This window comes from Alligator mississippiensis, chromosome 8, assembly GCF_030867095.1.
Source record: "Alligator mississippiensis isolate rAllMis1 chromosome 8, rAllMis1, whole genome shotgun sequence".
NCBI lineage: Eukaryota > Metazoa > Chordata > Crocodylia > Alligatoridae > Alligator > Alligator mississippiensis.
Genome location: NC_081831.1, coordinates 12,385,197 through 12,403,069, shown reverse-complemented (window position 1 = coordinate 12,403,069; position 17,873 = coordinate 12,385,197). Strand labels below are relative to the sequence as shown.

General features: G+C 50.1%; 2 protein-coding genes across 3 annotated transcripts; one reads left to right on the top strand and one right to left on the bottom strand.

The window, feature by feature from the left end:
* Positions 1 to 2,436: 2,436 nt before the first annotated feature.
* On the top strand, positions 2,437 to 12,186 carry MIF4GD (MIF4G domain containing). 2 transcript variants are annotated; one of them, XM_014601865.3, is made up of 6 exons: positions 2,437 to 2,543; positions 6,745 to 6,872; positions 8,152 to 8,261; positions 8,990 to 9,145; positions 10,062 to 10,154; positions 11,134 to 12,186. In XM_014601865.3, the coding sequence occupies exons 2-6, from the start codon at positions 6,791 to 6,793 to the stop codon at positions 11,359 to 11,361; spliced, it is 669 nt and encodes a 222-aa protein (XP_014457351.1). In that variant the 5' UTR covers positions 2,437 to 2,543; positions 6,745 to 6,790; the 3' UTR covers positions 11,362 to 12,186. The 2 variants fall into 2 exon arrangements, with proteins under 2 accessions (XP_014457351.1, XP_006269317.1); XM_006269255.4 differs by having other exon boundaries at positions 2,455 to 2,874.
* Positions 12,025 to 17,840, bottom strand: MRPS7 (mitochondrial ribosomal protein S7). The gene is made up of 5 exons (XM_006269256.4): positions 17,733 to 17,840; positions 16,226 to 16,417; positions 15,557 to 15,620; positions 14,476 to 14,643; positions 12,025 to 13,583 (listed from the first exon to the last, which is right to left on the bottom strand). The coding sequence occupies exons 1-5, from the start codon at positions 17,786 to 17,788 to the stop codon at positions 13,362 to 13,364; spliced, it is 702 nt and encodes a 233-aa protein (XP_006269318.1). The 5' UTR covers positions 17,789 to 17,840; the 3' UTR covers positions 12,025 to 13,361.
* Between the last annotated feature and the right edge of the window lie 33 nt (positions 17,841 to 17,873).

Below are 17,873 nucleotides of genomic sequence, written 5' to 3'. Positions count from 1 at the left end.
TGTCTGGCTCACGTGTCTTTCATCTCTCCACAAATACTTGAATGCATGCAACAGGATGATGAATTGGGCTCTGTTAGACAAGTAAACCTTTACTAAGGGCCCCCCCGTTCACTGCAGTCACAACATAATCAAGGCCCAAAGAATATGAGTGCAGAACCAACCAATGTGTTGTTAGTGACTTTGTCATTAGAGGGCAGCATTGCCCTTCCCCAGGCAAAATGACATTCCAGCTTTTCATCACTGCACAAACAGTGATTATCCAGACAGATTTGCACTGGCCTGGTCAGTCCACGGGGCATGAGAGGGCTTGTTGGAGCAGCCACTGTCTGACGCAATTTGCAGATTCATGGTAGACAAAGTGCCAACTTGATCTGTACGTGTCCAGATCCCAGTGTCTCAACTGGATTGGGAGCTGCTAAATCTGTGTTCATTGCAGCTCCTGGTTCAGCATCAAAACTGCTGCGCTTGATCTAAAGACACGCTAAGGAGTCAGGCCCTGCATTCCTCACATATGAATCATGAACGATTGAGAGCATGAAGTGTCAGGTATGCCTAAAGCATGCAGTTGGTCAGAGGCCTCATTAAGATCACTTAGTGACCCTGTTAAGATGAGCTGGTATTATGCCTTTTTCCCTTCTTCACACATTTTCCCCCCATCCGTGTACTTCTGCTGTCTTAAAACAAAATATCTGGTGTTTTCCTCTTGTAAGTAAAATCCTAGTGCCAGTGCCTGAGCATGTCTGAGGTGCTCTGCTCCAACATGCTCAGGGATTAGTCTGGCCATTCAGGAGAGAGAACAGAAAAGCAAAGGGATTTTGGTTCCAAGTTTCAAGGGCAGTGACATGCCATGAGAGAACACAGCAGCAAACCTCAGATGCCCAGTTCTTTGCTTGCAAGCAAACCCTAGACTTTCAAGTGGAGCATTTGAGGCTGTGGCATTTTTTTTTTTAATTTTCCATATTCCAAGCCAAATTTGCCAAATCCATGAGTCAGTCCAGAACCTTAAGTGGCCCTACTACCAGCAAACATCCTCCACCCACATCTGAGGCTTCAGATGTTTCTAAATCCTTAGGCGGGCATCCTACTTGGGAGGCCCAAGCCCAGAGACTTGGGGTTTTGATGCCCCCAAGTTTTGCTTGCCCTTAGCCATATGGCTGCAGGAGCCAGCTAGGGAGGTGGTCTCCCTTTTTTCCATAAAGTGGGTATAAAGCCAATACCTTCCCACTCCAGCAGCTAAGTGGGAGGTTTACTATACATTATCTTAGCAGGTATTATCCCCATGCCAGGAGAGTGGTCTTCCCCAGGTGCGACTAGGAAAACCGCCTCAGTGGTCATGGTGTTTCCTTGCCAGGCAAGCATAGGGCTATACTTGATCTAAGCTGAGAAGAGACGTTGGCATATTACTGCACAAAAAGAATAATGGCCTTGTGCATGAACTGATCTGAAAGTTACTGCCAGGTGACAGCTGTCAGAGGAGTCACTCGGGCATTAGGGAGAGAGGCATGTCCCAGTCCCTGTAAGAAGTTTTTCCAGCTGCATTAAACACCACCTTGAATACATCCCTGAACAACACTCTAAATACATCCCTGAAACATGGAAGATGCTGAATTTTAGCTGATTTGGGATTTAAATTTCATTGGTGAACAACAAGAAAGATTTCTATACCTCCCTGCCTGTCTGCCATCTGACACCACCAAGGAAGGAATCCTGTCTTACCTGCGCATCAAAGAGCAACTCACAAAGATGCTCTCATGGACCCAGAGGAACAGGCTTCCACCTTCAGCTTCCTCTGTGCAAAAATGAAGTTTATTTTCTACCTATATGGACTTTTTACCATCTTTAATTTTCCCTGAGCCTGAGGAAGGGCATACATGCCCAAAAGCTTGCAGGAAAAGTTTTGTTTTTTTTTTGCGATTTCTTACCTGGTCTAATAAAAGGTACCATCTCTGAGCCAAGAGTTCGAAAGTTTTGCACATGGTTTTGCACACCATCGGCATTAATGCAAATCACTTCCCCAAGCTGGCAGTGCCAGCACAGCCCAAACTGAACAGAGCCTGCAGTGGGAGCTTTTCTCCCCCTTACTAGGAGATCCAAGTCCAGGCAGGGCTGGGGCATATTTTCAGTTCAATGCAAGAAATCTGCCTTGCAGCTTCTTTTCACTGTCCCTTGCCTGTGTCCCAGTAGAGCCCTTCAGCCTACCTGGCTCTCAGCCCTCCCCAGAGCTAAATTCACATGGAGAGGCCAAAAACTGGGACTGTCAAAGACCTGCAGTTCATTTATAGCCTTAGACAAAGAGTTAAGAGGCAAATGCAAATGCTTTCATCCCCAGGTCCTGGACTGATGAAGAGGAGCAGAGCTGGGATACCCAGAGACCAGCGGCTGGGCTCCAGTGAGCCAGGAGGTGGCACTGCTGCTGCATCTCTCCTCTTCCTCCTCCCCCTTTGGCTCAGGCTGTGAGGAAATGACCTAAGAGGAAACCCTCAGGTTTGCAATGGAAAGAATCCATCCGTCTGGCAACAACTGACCCCTACGAAGCTTGAACAGTAAGGACAGCAGCAGGGAGGTTCTGGCTGCTCTGGCCTGCTGGGCTCCCGGGGGTGCTTTCGTGGTGGTGGGGCCGATGCTGCGAGGATGCCCATCTTGCATTTGCATTCCATGCTCGAGCTGCTGCCTTTTCTCCTGCTGCTGCTGCTCTTCTTGGCTCTGGGTTTTTTCCTGATCTACCTGCAAAAGCCCGAAGCCGAAAGCAAAAAGAACTAGAAGCGGGGGCCAAGTCTCAGCTCTATGCAGAGACACCAGCAAAGCCGGCGCCCGAGTCCTGGGGAGGGGAAAAAGATCCCTCGCAGGGAACGTGCACAGGAAAACCCCAAACAGGTTGGTAGAATCTGCTGATCCCTGGCAGGGGCTGCCCTGGGGAGTTTTGGAAACAAACTTGTGGCTCTTCTGGTTGAAGGGGCATGAAGCAGCGGCTGTTTGAGCAGCCTGGGATATCCTCTGCTTTTGCTGCATGGTTCTTCCTGGTTTGAAAGCAGGCTAATCACTTAATTCCCTAGTCCTGTTCACAGCTCTGGCAGGAAGAAGGTGTTCCTCCTAATGCAGAGTTTCCCAATCCCCTGGTGGCCATAATCTGTGGGTGGTTTCTGAAGCTTGGGTGTGTGCGGCCACATCATGTTCCAAGCTGCTGCTAGGTGAAAGTGTCATAATCACCAGGCTGCTCTGCACTCTGCCAGACTGATTTTTCCTCCAGCTTTATGGCAAACAGTGGGGAATTGGTCCCATGCTGCAGGGCTGTTCGGGTGCCAGGGAGAGGGGTCCCAGCTCTTTGTTTCCCCTCCTCAAGGTCACCCTTTAAACCCACCATGTATGGATATCCTTCTCCAGGCCAAAAGCACATGCTAAGTCCTTTTCTTACCTTCCTTAGCATTTGTTGGGTCCTCATCATTGCCATAGCATAGAATCATAGAAAATTAGGGTTGAGAGAGACCTCAGAAGGTCGTCTAGTCCAGCCCCTAATGCTCGAGCATTTCCCAAGCATTAATGTTTTTATCCGCACAACGCCCCTCTCATTGCTATCATTCCTGCCTCACAGGAGCACTGGGCCAAAGAGAGGCTAAAGGACTTGCCCAAGATCACACAGGGAGTCTGTGGCAGTGCTGGGATTTGAACCTGGGTCTCTAAGTCCTAGGCTCAGGTTCTAGCCAGCAGGACACTCTTCTGTGTTTTTGTATTGGTTTTGGTGGGAGCTAGAGGTTTCCATACTGGGAGCACTTTAACCCCATTTCACTGCCCTGGAAAAGGGGAGGCCTGGGTAATTGTTGCTTCTTTCTTCCTGCCTCCTTGCAGACGGTGACCAGGAGCTCGGGCTGGGGTGTTAATAGACTTGGGGGTTGTTTGTGGGCTCTTCCCTGCACTCTGATGTGGGGAGGCTGCACCCTGGGGGCGACCGGGCTGGGATCTCCACAGCAGTGTTTAGGCAGTGGAGAGACCAGACTTCACTAGCTGTAAAATGGAGCTTTGATTTGTGTGTGGAAGGGACTGTGTAGCCCGGCTGTGGGCACTAGCCAAGGACTGGGTGTGAGATGCCCCATCTGCCCTGTATCCCATGTTCCTAAGATCCTCAGGAACCAGGAACAAAGAGTTTCTTGGAGCAGAATCAGTGTTCGCTTTATCTTGTTTCTCCCAACCTCCCTGTGACTCTCTTGCATTGAATGAAAGGTCGGCAGCAGCAGATGGGATGTGTTGGCCTCTCTTGTGGGGGACCTCTCTTGTCTTCCCTCTGGGCTGAGTTGCTTCTCCTGGTCCTGCAGAGGGTTGTGTTTGGCTGCAGGAGGGAGAGGCAGGCAGGGGAAGCCCCTGCCTCCAATCTCCTTGTGTAGAGTGACAGGTTCCTTGGATGCTCCTTCCCACGTGCTGGGACTGGGGAGCGCCTTCCCTCATCCCATGGCAAAGGAGTGAGACCCTCCTGGTCATTTTGCCAGCTCCTTGTGAGGCTCCATCCCACGTCACTGTGAATGAGATGCAGCAACTTGGGCTCTGGGAGTGTTAATCCTCTGACCACGCTGACGACGAACATGGGATCTCTAGACACCAGAGCAGGCTCTGTCTACATTGAGTGTCTGTGTGATGAGTGGGAGCCCCAGGGCCTTCTCCCCAGCCAGCAGACTCAGCCACCGAGTGCCCTGGCCTCTCGTCTGACCGTCCACCTGGCAGAGGGACACTTGGCACAGGATCTTTCAAGACTCCCCAAAGGGGAAACGGACAGCGATAGCAAAGAGGACGTCGAGACAACCGGATTGGAAGACAGCGCGGAGGACAGCAGCAGCGGGTCCTCCAGTGGAAGCGACAGTCCTATCCCCATATTCGGGGACAGGACTGAGAGACAAGGGGGTTTGTGAGGGAGATGATGCCTTGCGCACAGGTGCGTGGGAGCGCCATCTCACAGGTACCTGTATTGTAATGGGTGCATGTGTTTGTATGGTGGGTTAACGAGGCAATGATCAGTGACCAGGTGTGTGTGTGTGTGTATATCTATATCTATAAAACCTTTATATATCTATATCTATCTATATATATGTAAGACATATATTTTTACAAAAAAAAATGCTGAGACTGCAGCTCGGCCTCCACAAGCAAAGACAGTGACTCTCTAGGTTTATAGGTCAGAGGGCTCCCAGAAAGGTGAGCTGCTGCATGGTGCATTAGGAAAACTGATATATGTGACCTTTCAGAGGCAGGGAAGAGCTGAGTGGAACCAACTGGAACCAACTTCCAAGGGAAATGGTGCTGGTTCCTACTCTGGGGGTCTTTAAGAAGCGGCTCGATGCCTACATGGCTGGGGTCACTTGAGCCCAGTTTCTCTCCTGCCCAGGCAGGGGGTTGGACTTGAAGATCTACAAGGTCCCTTCCGACCCTACCTCTATGATTCTATGAGTGGGTGGGGGCTGCAGGTGCAGGGACAGGTGAGGTTTCTCCTAGAGTTCAGCCTGAGAAGGGTCTGGGGGTCCTGCATGATTGCAAAGCCTGGCTGGTGTGTGCTGTCCCCCGGGCGGGTAATGGCCTCCATGCTCTCCCTAAGCCCTGATTGTGGCTGTGGTGCAGCGGGTGAGTCAGGACTGTGGAATTCTGCTGAGCCGGCGAAGGCATTGAGCGCTCCACTTGGCCTCTCGCCTCTGGGGTGTTTGTGACACATGCTGCCGGGGCGAGGCTGCAGCACACTCTTGGTGCCGCGCAGACCAGGACTGGGCTCGCACTTGGTAAGGCTGGGTATCCCCTTGGAATAACTGAGCAGAGCATGGCACGGCTGAGCAGTTCCCAGGATCTTTATGTACTACAGAAAATAACACCGGGTCTAAGGGGGACTAGTGTCTTGGTGACGTCCTTGGCTGTAGAACTTGCTCCTCTTCTGTGCATCTGATGCAATTCCAAGGAAGCCAGTGAATTTGGCCCAGCATTGTGTGGAAGCAGCTGTACCAGTGCCTGAATTGTTGGCTGATGGTTTATGTTTCGAGTCACCCCTGCGCCTCTGTGGTTTTGAAGCAACTTGCTAGTGAGTGAATGGGTGGCAGCACAGGGTAAGGATAGGAGTTTCCCTGTGCTATGCCCAGGCTGCTGCTCCCTTCTGGGAGGGTGCGGGTATTTGTTGCCTTTTTGAATCTGTAGATCAACCAGATTGTCCCAGCAGACAGTGACACAGCCTCGGGGGGCCAGCACCTCCTTGGTGAAGTGTGGCAGAGGGCAAAGCTTAAAGTAATGAATTCCCCAGGTTGAGGGCTAGCTTGGAAAGAAATCTTTATAGTTTCATAGATGTAGGGTCAGAAGGGACCTAAGTAGATCATCAAGTCCAACCCCCAAAAGCAACCATGAAGGGACTTGAATCCTCAATCTTCTGATACGAAGTTAGACGCCTTATCCATCAGCCCACATGGTCATCTTGTTTCCCCTTCCTTTCCTTCCCTTCTCCCCCCTGCCCCTTCCCCAAATAATTGAGTGCCTCAGGGCCCTTGGCACCCATCAGCTGTACAGCCAAGGTGCATGGATCGTTTGGGGAAGGAACTGTATCAAGATCTCCCAGCAAGTCAGGGGTTTGGTAAGAAAGGGATTTCTGGTGCATGCGAACAAAGGACTGTGCTCCAGCCACTGGATCATGCTGCCTTTTTTGCAGGGTTTCCCCAAATAGAAAAGCAAAAGCCCATGCTAGCCTTTGCCTGTCCTCCCTCTGAGCTCAATTGTTGTTTTTTTTCCTAGGGTTTCTTAACTCATCTGCTTCCCAAACTCTTGGAGCAAACCAGACATGGGCGAGACAGGCAAAGAGGAGTACAAGATACAGTCGTTTGATGCCGAGACTCAGCAGTTGCTGAAAACAGCCCTCAAAGGTCAGCAAATATCTCCCTCTCTCCATCACCCCTGGGCCAACCTGCCCTGCCCAGTCTGGCTGGTGGATCTCAGCTGGGCAGTCTGATGCCATTTTGCCATGTTAACTTTAACTGCTGGGTGGGCGGTGGGTGTGATCAGGTGCAAGAACAGGTGTGTTTAGTGGAACGTTTACACTGGGGCTTCTGCTGCCTCCTCCCTGGTATTTAATACAGTACCTATTCTGGGCTGGGCTCCAGGCTTGGGAAGAGAGTGGTCTCTAATGACGGAAGAACTGTTCTGCTCCCATATCCTTGACTCTGTGTGTGTCCCCCTCTGCCTTGGTATCCCCTGCCTTTCTGCTTCTATCCAGTCCTCCCACCTCTAGCCCTCCTCCCTTCTGTATCTACCAAGTCTCCTCTCCTATTTCTTCCCCCTGACTTCTGGCTTTTCCCACTCTGCCTACATGCCCTCCTTCCTTTGTTCACTTCTCAGCCCCTGACACCTGCCCCTCAGCATCTGTATGTAAAGCCCAGTAGAGTTTGCCTGTTCAGCTCCCATTTAAACCAGCCTTGGAACAAGGCCAGGGTCTCTGGTTTAAACCCCCGAATATTCTCCCCTGCTTCTACTCTTCACTCCTTCCCTCCCTATCATGATGACTCTCTCTGGCCAACACCTTTAGGAGATGTCACCCCTAAACCAACCTTTTGGGATATTAGAGGGACCATTTTAGCCTCATCCAATTCCTGCTGGGTTTGGAGCGAGTCTGGGTTTTGCAGTGTAGATACACCACACATTTACCAAGATTTTGTGCACACTCCACTGGGATTCAGAGCAGACAGACAGCCAGCTTATCCCAGAGTAGCAGGCTGTAGGCTGCTACTACAGCCCTTTGCCACTGGCTGGTGGGGAGCAGGTGATACCTCAAAAGAAGGGCAACCGTGGGATAGTCTAGATTGGACTAGAACTGTAGGCACAGGACATGTACGCCTGTGTGATTTATGTACTCCTGGGGGTAGCTGCTAAAGTTTTGTGGAGTAACTTTACACTGGGGTAGGGTGAATTAAACTGCTCAGAGCTGTGTGGCATGTGCCCATTCTGTTGTTACACTGACATGAACATGTCCAGGGGCCTCACTTCTTGTAGCACATGGTGCTATTGTAACTCTTCCATCCACCCGTAGCTGCTTTCCAGCAGTTCTGGAGCATTAGTAAGGAGTGTGTGATGTGGGGACTCTGTGCAGTACCAGGGGGAGCCAGTGATGAGTGGGTGGCAGTGATAGCATGGCCTCTTCCCTTGCAGACCCCAGCAGCGTGGACCTGGAGAAAGTCGCCAACATCATTGTGGACCAGTCCCTCAAAGACTGTGTGTTCAGTAAGGAGGCAGGACGCATCTGCTACACCATCATCCAGGTGAGTAGGGGGCTGCCCTCCTGGATCAGGGTTGGGGCTGCTTTGTAGCCTGGCCTCTCTGCTGGGCCTGACTCCCTCCTACAGCACTTACAGAGCACAGTGCTAGCACTAGAGGCCCTCAGAATGTCTCCCTGCCACCTTATGCCTAGGACACAGGGGACCACCCCTCAAAGGGGATGTCCAAAGGGGATTGAGTGCTCCACCATGGCTATGAAGTGGCTGGTTCCCAGAGGTTCCTTCGCTGGCCCCATGTTCTGCCTACCAGGCCAGCTTCGCTTTGTCTAAACGGTGTACTGGAGCAGCCAGTATTTCTACCCACTGCCTGACAGACATCAATTCAAACCTGCTCCCCTTAACATGAGCACACCTGCTTCATGCTAACTCTGGGCTGCTCCATCTCAGAGTTGGGGTCTTCGTGGCAGAGGGACTTGTGCATTGTATTGGAGCAGCTTCTTTCCAAGAGAGCAGGCATAAGGCTGGCCAGGGGAGTGCTGTGTGTGATAAGGTGCTCCAGGGAAATAAGGGGAGGGGAATGTAGGGGGATGCACAGACTGGAACAGTGGTCCTGGGTCTGTCTGCAGCAAGACTGGCAGATAGCATCCTCTTCTGGGCAGTGGTGGGAGTCTGATCATTAAGAACGTGTGTAGACCCAAGTCTCCTGGGAGCCACATCCTTCTCCTCCTCTACTGCTGATGTCTCAGCTCTTTGCCTCTCTCCTGGTGCCATAGGCAGAGAGCAAGCAGGTGGGTCAGAGTGTCTTCCGGCGGAGTTTGCTCAACCGGCTGCAGCAGGAGTACAAGGATCGGGAGGAGCTGCGAACCCGCTCCCTGCAGGCCTGGATCTGCTACGTCACCTTCATCTGTAACATCTTTGACTACCTGAGGGTACGGAACTGGACCTGGGAACATCCCTGGCTGCTGCCTCATGGCTGGAAATGGGTCTGAATCAAACCCCTGAAAAAAAGCATCCCCAGAGTTCAGGCACTGGCCTGGAGCCTGGATCCTGAATTCCATGCTGCATGTGGTGGCGAGGTTCAACAGGATCTTGGTTCTGAGCTTCTCGCTCTTTTTGCATACACAGATCTGCATTTACATTGCATGGTTCAAAGCCTCTCACTAATTGTGCCACGACCCTTTACCTATTGGGGACGTGCATTTTCCCTTAGTGGTGAAATGCACAATGCCAAAACTGTTGTTAGAGCTGATTCTCAGATGAACAGATGTGTTCTCAGATCTGTTCTCAGAGTGAACAGATATGGCCCAACTTCTTCCCCCTGCTCCCACTCCCTTGGCGCTTGCCTTTGGAAATCCTTCTTTCTCATCTCCGAGGTTTTAACTTAGAGCCTTGCTGCTCACTTGCTATTGTTGAGTTAGTCACATGGTGTCATTCCCTGATGCCTAAATGGATGAGCACACCTGCACTTGGCTCTCTGTGGGTCTTTGCGCCAGCAGACTTCACATGCTCCGATATTGGCTGACATGGGCGAAAGACACAATTGCAACTAAATCATTTCCCATGAAGGTTTGGTTACTTTTTAAAGTGCACATAATGGCATTGCTTGTCCATCCTTGTTAGCACCTTTGTCCCTTTCAGGGATCTCTAGCTTCTCTGGCTAGGAGAGACTTGAGTGTCTGTGGTTTCCTTGGCAAGTCCTGCCAACACTGAGCTCTCAGCCAGTGACATCAAGGCCAGTTCCTTGGGGTCCTGTTTCCTTCCCCTTTCGGAGAGCATCAGTCCTGTAAAACAAGCAAACCGGCTCTTCTACCTGTGAGTTGATACATTCATGCCTCCTGCTAACAGGTGAACAACATGCCCATGATGGCGTTGGTGAATCCGGTTTACGACTGCTTGTTTCGACTGGCACAGCCTGACAGCCTACTGAAGGAGGAAGAGGTGAGTGCTGGTGGTATGCTAACTTACAAGCACTGCTAAGTGATCAGAAATAATACAGCTAAGGAGGAGGATGCTGGGAAAGGCTTGGACCCCTATTTGCAGCACAGGAGAAGGCACAAGGCCCCACAGGGCTTTTTTCCTAGGACTGGTTGTAAGTGGCAAGCATGGATAATGAAGCCTTGTCCAATGGGAAACTCCCTGCAGCCTCAGATTGGAGACAGCAGGAAGGTCCTGGCTGCAATTCCATTGTTAAAATTGCAATAGTTCTCTTCTCAGCCTGATTTTTCTCCCTGTAACAATGTGTTTTAAAGCTATGGCTTGGACTGTGAGCATGGCTGTATGTAGCAATTGGTGGATATGAACACCTAAGGCTTGTCTAGCACAAGCAAGGAGTGGTTATAAAATTTGTGTGTTGTCTGCCATGGACTTTACTTGTGCTTGCTGTTTTCTGTGATGCTTTATGTCAACCCTTCCCTTTGGGTGGAGGGTAAATTGGATGTGAGGGTGGTGCTGGCAAGTCAAAAGACTTCAAATGCACCAACTTTCTAGAAACTTGGAGAGTGTTTCAGACAGTTTTATCTGTTCAGTGCAGGTGCTGACACAGGGCTCTGTGAATGGGCTCACTGTAAGTGCTGATCCAGGATTCTGTGCCCTCATGGGGGTCCCAGCATGAGCTGGGGAGTTTCTAATGGCATGTTCCAGTCCCTTGCCTCCATGTGTGAAATTGTGGGACCTCCCTTCAGACACATCCCCTCCAGAGCTGCTGGAGGCATCCCACCTTCTACTATCATATATTTCTGGGGTGAAGAGGGCATTTAGGACCAGACACTCTCATGAGGAAAGAGGAATCTTGAATCTGTCAGAAATAAAAGGGATTGGGAACTGGCTCACTGTAAAGGTGCTCAGCTCAGAGGCACCAGAGACATCATCACTGCCATATTTAGGTGCTTTTTCTCCCCACCTCTTTTCTGTGCCTCAGGTGGACTGCCTGGTGCTGCAGCTGCATCGCATTGGTGAGCAGCTGGAGAAGATGAACTCCCAGCGCATGGATGAGCTCTTCTTCCTCCTCCGGGATGGCTTCCTCCTGCAGGAGGGGCTCAGCTCCCTCTCTCAGCTCCTGCTGCTGGAGATCATTGAGTTCCGTGCAGCCGACTGGAAGATGACAGAGGCCGCCCAGAAGTACTACTACAGTGAACTCACGGATTGACCCTTCAGCATCTAGAACGGACTTCACCAGCGGCAGTGAACTGACCCCAGCACTTTCACCAGCAAGCTTCACACACACAAGTTTTTCTAGTGCTTCTTGTAAATAGGATTTATAATACTGACACCCGATAGATGCTCTGTATCATATCATTACTAGATTGCAACTTGTTGGGCTGCTTTAACCTAGCCAGAGCTTCCACTGTTTTCATTCAAGGAGGGGCCCATATTGATCACTGCCCCTCAGGCTGTCGATGAGCTTGTAACATGGGCTTCAAGCCCAAACCAGGATTTTACATTAATAGGCAAGAAAGCACAGGTAGTGGTTTCCACTGAGATGTGCCCTCACCTTCCAGCTCCCCCAGCCACCAGCGGATCTGATAGAGAAGGAAGAAAAAGCTGATGCGTCTTGCCTGGAGAATTTGTGTCTTTCTTGATTTTCTACCCCATGGGATCCCTGCCCTTACTTCTCAAACCAGGTCAAGACACATCATGCTTCTACCCAAAACAATGCGTGTATGGTTGAAGTCCTTATGTGGGTTATTAAGTTTTACTTCTTCCAACCCTTCCATTCACCTGCTGGGTGCAACCAGAAGCAGTGACACCTCCTCCCACTGGTGACAAAGCCACCCCCAGGAGCACAATTGAGCATATGCAGCATAGGAACTGTTTTTATAAGTTTTATACAGTAACCACAACAGAAGGTTTTCCTGAACAAAACTGAGTGAACTTGATCACTGCACATTTGTGATGATGATAAAGGCAGAGAAAGGAGCAGAAAAAAGTGGGTTTATGATGCTTTTTCTAATAAAACCTTTCTACTTATGAATGCTGTGCATGCTCTCTGCTAAGCTTTGGCTGTATCATTTCTACAGAGTGGACCTATTGTAGAGTCCTAGAGATGGTGTAGTGTGGGACATTAAGACTGTAACATGTTGGTTAGTCCTCTGGTGTGGAAGAGGTGCTCATCAATACTGGGCAGATGAACAGTCAGAGAGAAAGCACTATAATATTAATTTCAGTCAAACAGAGGGGTCTAGAACAGTGTTGCTCAACCTGTGGGTTGCAACCCAAAAGTGGGTCACAAGAAGATATGAAAGGGTTGCAAACAAACTTTAACAATGGATTCTCCTTCAAAGGAGAAAAATGTGGTGAACTGTGGCTTTTCCTTTGCAGGCAGGCAGCATTCCAGCCTGCAAGGGGCTGCTTGGGACTCCCCATGCCCCTCTTCCCCTCCAGCCACACTGGGGGTCTGGGGCCTGGAGGCAGTGGATTAGGAGTGACAGGCACTGGATCAGGACTGGCCACTGACACCAGCATAGAATTCCTCCCGCCCTGCATGGAATGTGGTTAGACAGAGGCACAGTGGTAGGGAGATCCCATTTTTATTTTCTCATTGTAACATTCAGGTCAGATTTTTTCAAACTGATTCTGCTAAGAGATGCAACTCCAGTGGGCTGAGAATCTGACTGGACTCATCTCTGTCTGGCACAGCTACCACTGACTGTTCATGCTGCAGACCAAATTCCAGCTTGTTCTTCTCTGGCTCAACTCCTAACAAGCAAGTCACGTGGAACAGATTGACTTGCACCCTCCTGCTCCTGCTCGAGATGTGGACAGGTGGGGTAGGGAGAGTTACTTAATAGCATTCCTCAGATGTTTTTTTTTTCTAAGGGCTTCACTGTATGTGGAAATTATTTGAAAATAACCAAAGTGTGAATTTAGAGGGCAACAGGGCTCTAGCAGGGGGTTTAATCCCCAAGGGGCAGAAAAGTGTTAAACCTCACATAACCATATTCATCAACTTGCTTTTTCTCTTAGAAGATCCAACCTGGAAGCTGCTTGGGGACAATGACACTAGCACCTGCCTGTCTGAAAGAAAGCAGCTTTGGGATGTTTCTTTACAGGGCTGGGCCTAAGGAGAAATGAGTGTAGGAGGAAATTTCTTCCTGCCTAAGGCAAGGGCTCCCCAGCCCACAGCCACGTCCTTTGGTACCGAGTCCCCTATCCCCAGCGGAAGTGGGCAAAGGCTCGGTTGCCCTCTGCCATCTTGTGCAAGTTCTGCTTCTTTTTGATCACAGGGCCGTCATTGCGGAAGGCCAGCAGCAGCTCCTGGGACAGCTTCTCAGGCATGAACGTCCGATAGTGCTTGTTCTCCCTGGACTCAGTGATCAGCCACTTCATGGCCAGGAAGCGCTGATGGTTTTTCTTAATAGGGGTGGGGATCTAGGAGACATTCAGAGAGAGAGACAGACAGAGAGACAGAGATGTATGAAATGCCACTCCAAGTAGTTCAAAGGAAAGGGACTGGTACTGAAGAGATAAGGAAAGAACTAACTCCATCCAGGTAGCACAGCTTAGCACTGCAGAAGCTTACTGCTTTCTCTCTTACTAGCTAGAGATCAGCTAAGGCTTGGCCAGTGCAAACTGCTGGATGCCTACTTGCCTCAACCCCAAGGTAGGGTAGTGGCTACCCTTTTAAGGGTGACGGAACAATCCCATTTAGTTTTGGGCCCAGTTCAGAGACTGGCTTTTGTGACACAGAACCTTGTTCACCTTGTTCACCACAGTAGGGTGGGGGGGAATTTTCAGCCACTGCTCACCTGAGGTGGAAGAAAGCAGGTAGAAATCTCCCTGTTTTATCAGTGTTCCAGTCTAATGACAACTTTGTCGATGCTTTCAATAAAATTATCCATACAATCCTTTTTACATGCTGACCTGTCTTCTGCAAGAGCTGAGCTGCTTTCCTACTCTTGCTCAAGCAAATAGTCTTACCCAGAAGGAACAAACGCAGCCTTGTGGCCAATGCATAATTCAGCTCTGTACAGCATCCCTCTGGTCATTCAGAACACCTGCATTCTTTTGTTGGCTCTGCCACAGGCAGGAAATTGACCTTCCTGTGCCTGTTTCCCTCCTACTTTTTCTCTTTAGCTACTTAGGCTGCAAGCGGTTTGGAGCCAGGACAAAAGTGAGTATAGAACTCAATGGAGCCTTGATCTGGGATAGGGTCTCTAGGTTCCAGTGTAACTGCTTCCCTTCCCCAAGGAGAGGCAAGCAATGTTTTTGGTTATTTCTTCCAGACAGGGTTGATTTCCATAAATCCCCCTCCCCTGTTTACCTGGTAGACTTTGCCACCTCTCTTGATTTTTTCAAGTCCAATGATAGGCTTGCAGTTATTCACTGCCTGATGGAAGATGGTATATGGGTTGCACTCAATGTTCACTTTTTCCTCCTCAGATGCTTCGTGATACTTCTTCAGCTGCTTCCTTTTAATGGTTTCTAGAGTCTGTGTGCAAAAAGCAAGGAAACTCACACTCAGCTCCAGCCTTTAACCCCCTCCAAGTTCAGACAACCAGGTCAGTTTAACACGCATCTTCCACTTCTTCTTTTTTTTTTTTTTAAATCTGGTTCAGTCTGTTTTCCAGCCTGCTGTAGCTTCAACGGGCCTGCTGAGGATCAGCCCAAGTACTTCTGTCTCTAATTTCAGCTCTTCTCACTTTCTTGCCCTGAATACAACACTCAGCCCTGCGGGACTCTAGTTCTCACTGGTTTTCCTGTAGCCTCTTGACCCGTGTCTAGTATTTCATTTCACACTAATACACAGGAGTTAGCAAAGGGGAGATGGGACTAAGAGTTTTTTTTCTGTCCCTCTTCCTATCTTCCCTTTGATTTTTCTGACATGCATTTCCACCTCTCCAGCAAATCCAGCTGTTTTGCAGAATCAGGTAGTTTTCTAACCAACTTATACCAACTACACTACACCCCTACCTGAGAAGTCCTATGTGCCCCATAAGGCAGGAACACTGAACACCATGAACTAGGGAAAAAGTTCTATATTGGTGAGTTGCAAATGAGGCAGAGATGTTGGAAGATGACGACAAGGGATGACTTCACAAGAAATGAGCAATTCTATATTCAGAGTAGGATTTGAACAATGCGGTAAATAAGACCTGTGCAATGGTGGAGGGAAGGCAAAGAGATGGTCATTAAGTTCCATATGAGGCAGAGGCTCGTGCAAAAATTGGAAGCAATGACTTAATTAAAAACTACTGTATTGCAAAAAAAGGGCTCAAGTTAAATTGTAGAGGCAATTTTAAATCCTGCTATACTTTAATTTTACATGTTTGATTATACAATCTTAGCAAGTCTTGTGATATAGTTTGAGCACAGTGTCCAAAGGAAGAGAGTGGAGTTCTCACCTGCATCATGATGTTTCTGGCCAGTATTTTGTTTCCGTGTTTGATCATCATGTTGATGAATTTGCTGCAAGCACAGAACAAATAAGACAAGTGAAATACTGGTTGCAGCACAGAAGGCAGCAGGCCCCATGCTGGGTTTGTTCCTGCGATTACATCTGCTTCCTGCCGGCATTTTGGCAATTGCGCTCCTCTTTAAATCACTGTTTGGTGACAGAGCAGCCTTCCAGGGAAGAGCTTAACCCAAATGAACGGATTACATGGTAACAGGAAGACAGCGTGCAGCCCAGTAGATGAGAGGCTGCTCCAACTATTTGGAAGTGGAATGCCCGCTTAGATTTTCCCTCACTGAACTCTTTCACAATAAAATCAATTTATTGACAAATTAAACAGCAAATCCCTACTCCAATGACGAGAGCTTGTTAACACTGTCTACAATCAACCCATATACAACCTACATGTTAGGGGAAAGAAATGATAGGACATGTTTCTCATTGATGGTGACCTCCTATAATGTCCACCAGAATAAAAAGAACTCACAGCTGCTCCTAGCACTTCTAAGCTCTACACTTAATTGCAGTCACTGATAGTGACCTCAGTGGAAGCAGAATCAGCTGCTCAAGCTCCTTTTTTTCCAGCTGGTGTAATAGGAAAGATGGGGCTTTTTCTGACCTGATCAGAGGGTCACTAAACACAGAGCTGGTAACAGAAGAAGGGGCAGCTTTTATGGGGCAGGTGGTTTTGAACTCCCATTGTTCTCTCTCTTCCTTGGACAGCTCTGTCAACGGCTTGCATAACATCTCCTTGTTCACCACCGGTTCAAGGAAAACGGGTGCGTACCGGCTCCATCTCACCTGGATCAGCCTGCAGAGAATAAAATGAGAGGAAAGGCTCTGTCAGTCTCCACCAACATAAAAAGCCTGATTCTGGAGAGCTTGCTGAGTTTGCCTCCAACATTACAGACCAAGCTGCAGAAGAGAAAGATAGGGAGAGACAGCTTTCACCTTGCTAGCATTGTTTGTATTACAAGAGAGCCCCTAAGTGCCAAGCACATAAAGGCCCCATCATCCAAGCTGCTGTACATAAGCTAACAGTGTGTCCCTTTTTAAAAGACACCATGCGCTAAGTAGGGTCTAGAATTCATTCATTTTACAGATGGCATGAACACTGAGTATTGGTACTGTTAAGTGTTAAATTATTAATATAAAACCAGCAAGAGTACAGTGGCTTGATAAGGCAAGCCAGATGTTACAGCCACATAGTGCTGCTCTCTGCACCTCTGCCTGCGCTAGCCTTGGGGCAGCCATGGTGCACGCTTTCCCTTATGTGGTAACAGCCCATTGCTGAGGGGAGGAGGTGGAACAGGAGATCCTGGGACTTGGTGGGACCACAGGCGGGGAGTGCGCCATGTGACACGGGCACAGTTATTTTGGGAATTTGGTACGTGGAGTTTAGCCACCAAATCCATACAAAGTGCGACCCTGGTGCTCCAGCGCGCAGACGCCCGCAGCAGTCAGTCTTGCACGTGGCCTGCTTGGTGCAGCCGACAGCATCTCCGATCCCGTTCTTCGGAAAGACCGTCAGCACCCCTGGGTCTCCTCGTAAGCGAGGCTGGAGATGTGCGGACAGACCCGCCCCAGGGGTGGCGTTTAGCGTCTGGCAAGCCAGGCGGCGGACGGCCGTCTTGAGAACATCCTGGATGTTGTCGCAGAGAACCGCGTGGTGGTGCTTGGCACCTCCTTCCCCAGCGCCCGGCCCCCTTTGCCACGGCCAAGCCTGGCCGAGCACCTACAGGTAGGAAACCAGGCAAGACGGACCAAGCCAGGACTCGCAGTTCTTATGTCCTTGGCCGTCACTGAGCGCCGCCATCCTCCACCTCCTCAGACCCGAGGCCCCCTCAAGCCCTGCCGCCCCTCGCGAAGTGCCAGCTCCTCATTCCCACTTGTTTTCGAGTGGAGAAAACCTCTCCGCCCGCTGCTGCAGAGCCCCGAGAGCCCCCAGGAGGTTTCTGACACGCTAGGTTCCTACGGGACGTCCCTGGGCCGCTCCCCAGAGAGAAGCGGGGCTACAAGGGCCTCCAGAGCTCGTTTCGTCTATCCCCCGGCCTGAGGCAGAATCATCCCCGTCCAGCCCCTCCTCGCCGGACCCTGGAGTTAAATTCCTCCCGGCCCCGCCTCACCCGGGCAGCCAAGCCCCGCGGGCCGCGCGCAGCACCCCGAGTGCGGGCGCCGCCATCTTGCCTCTGCGCTCAGGACCCTGCGGCTGCTCGGCGCGCGCCTGAGCAGAGTTTGGCGACTCTGCGCAGGCGCGGGAAGAGATG

Bases quoted from the DNA above. Each gene is read 5' to 3' on its own strand.
- MIF4GD (XM_014601865.3), top strand. From the start codon at position 6,791: ATGGGCGAGACAGGCAAAGAGGAGTACAAGATACAGTCGTTTGATGCC. The intron at 6,873-8,151 runs GTCAGCAAATAT...CTTCCCTTGCAG, and splicing joins GCTGAAAACAGCCCTCAAAG to ACCCCAGCAGCGTGGACCTG. The intron at 8,262-8,989 runs GTGAGTAGGGGG...CTGGTGCCATAG, and splicing joins TCTGCTACACCATCATCCAG to GCAGAGAGCAAGCAGGTGGG.
- MRPS7 (XM_006269256.4), bottom strand. From the start codon at position 17,788: ATGGCGGCGCCCGCACTCGGGGTGCTGCGCGCGGCCCGCGGGGCTTGG. The intron at 14,644-15,556 runs GTGAGAACTCCA...TTTTGCACACAG, and splicing joins CCAGAAACATCATGATGCAG to ACTCTAGAAACCATTAAAAG. The intron at 13,584-14,475 runs GTAAACAGGGGA...AATGTCTCCTAG, and splicing joins GAGGTGGCAAAGTCTACCAG to ATCCCCACCCCTATTAAGAA.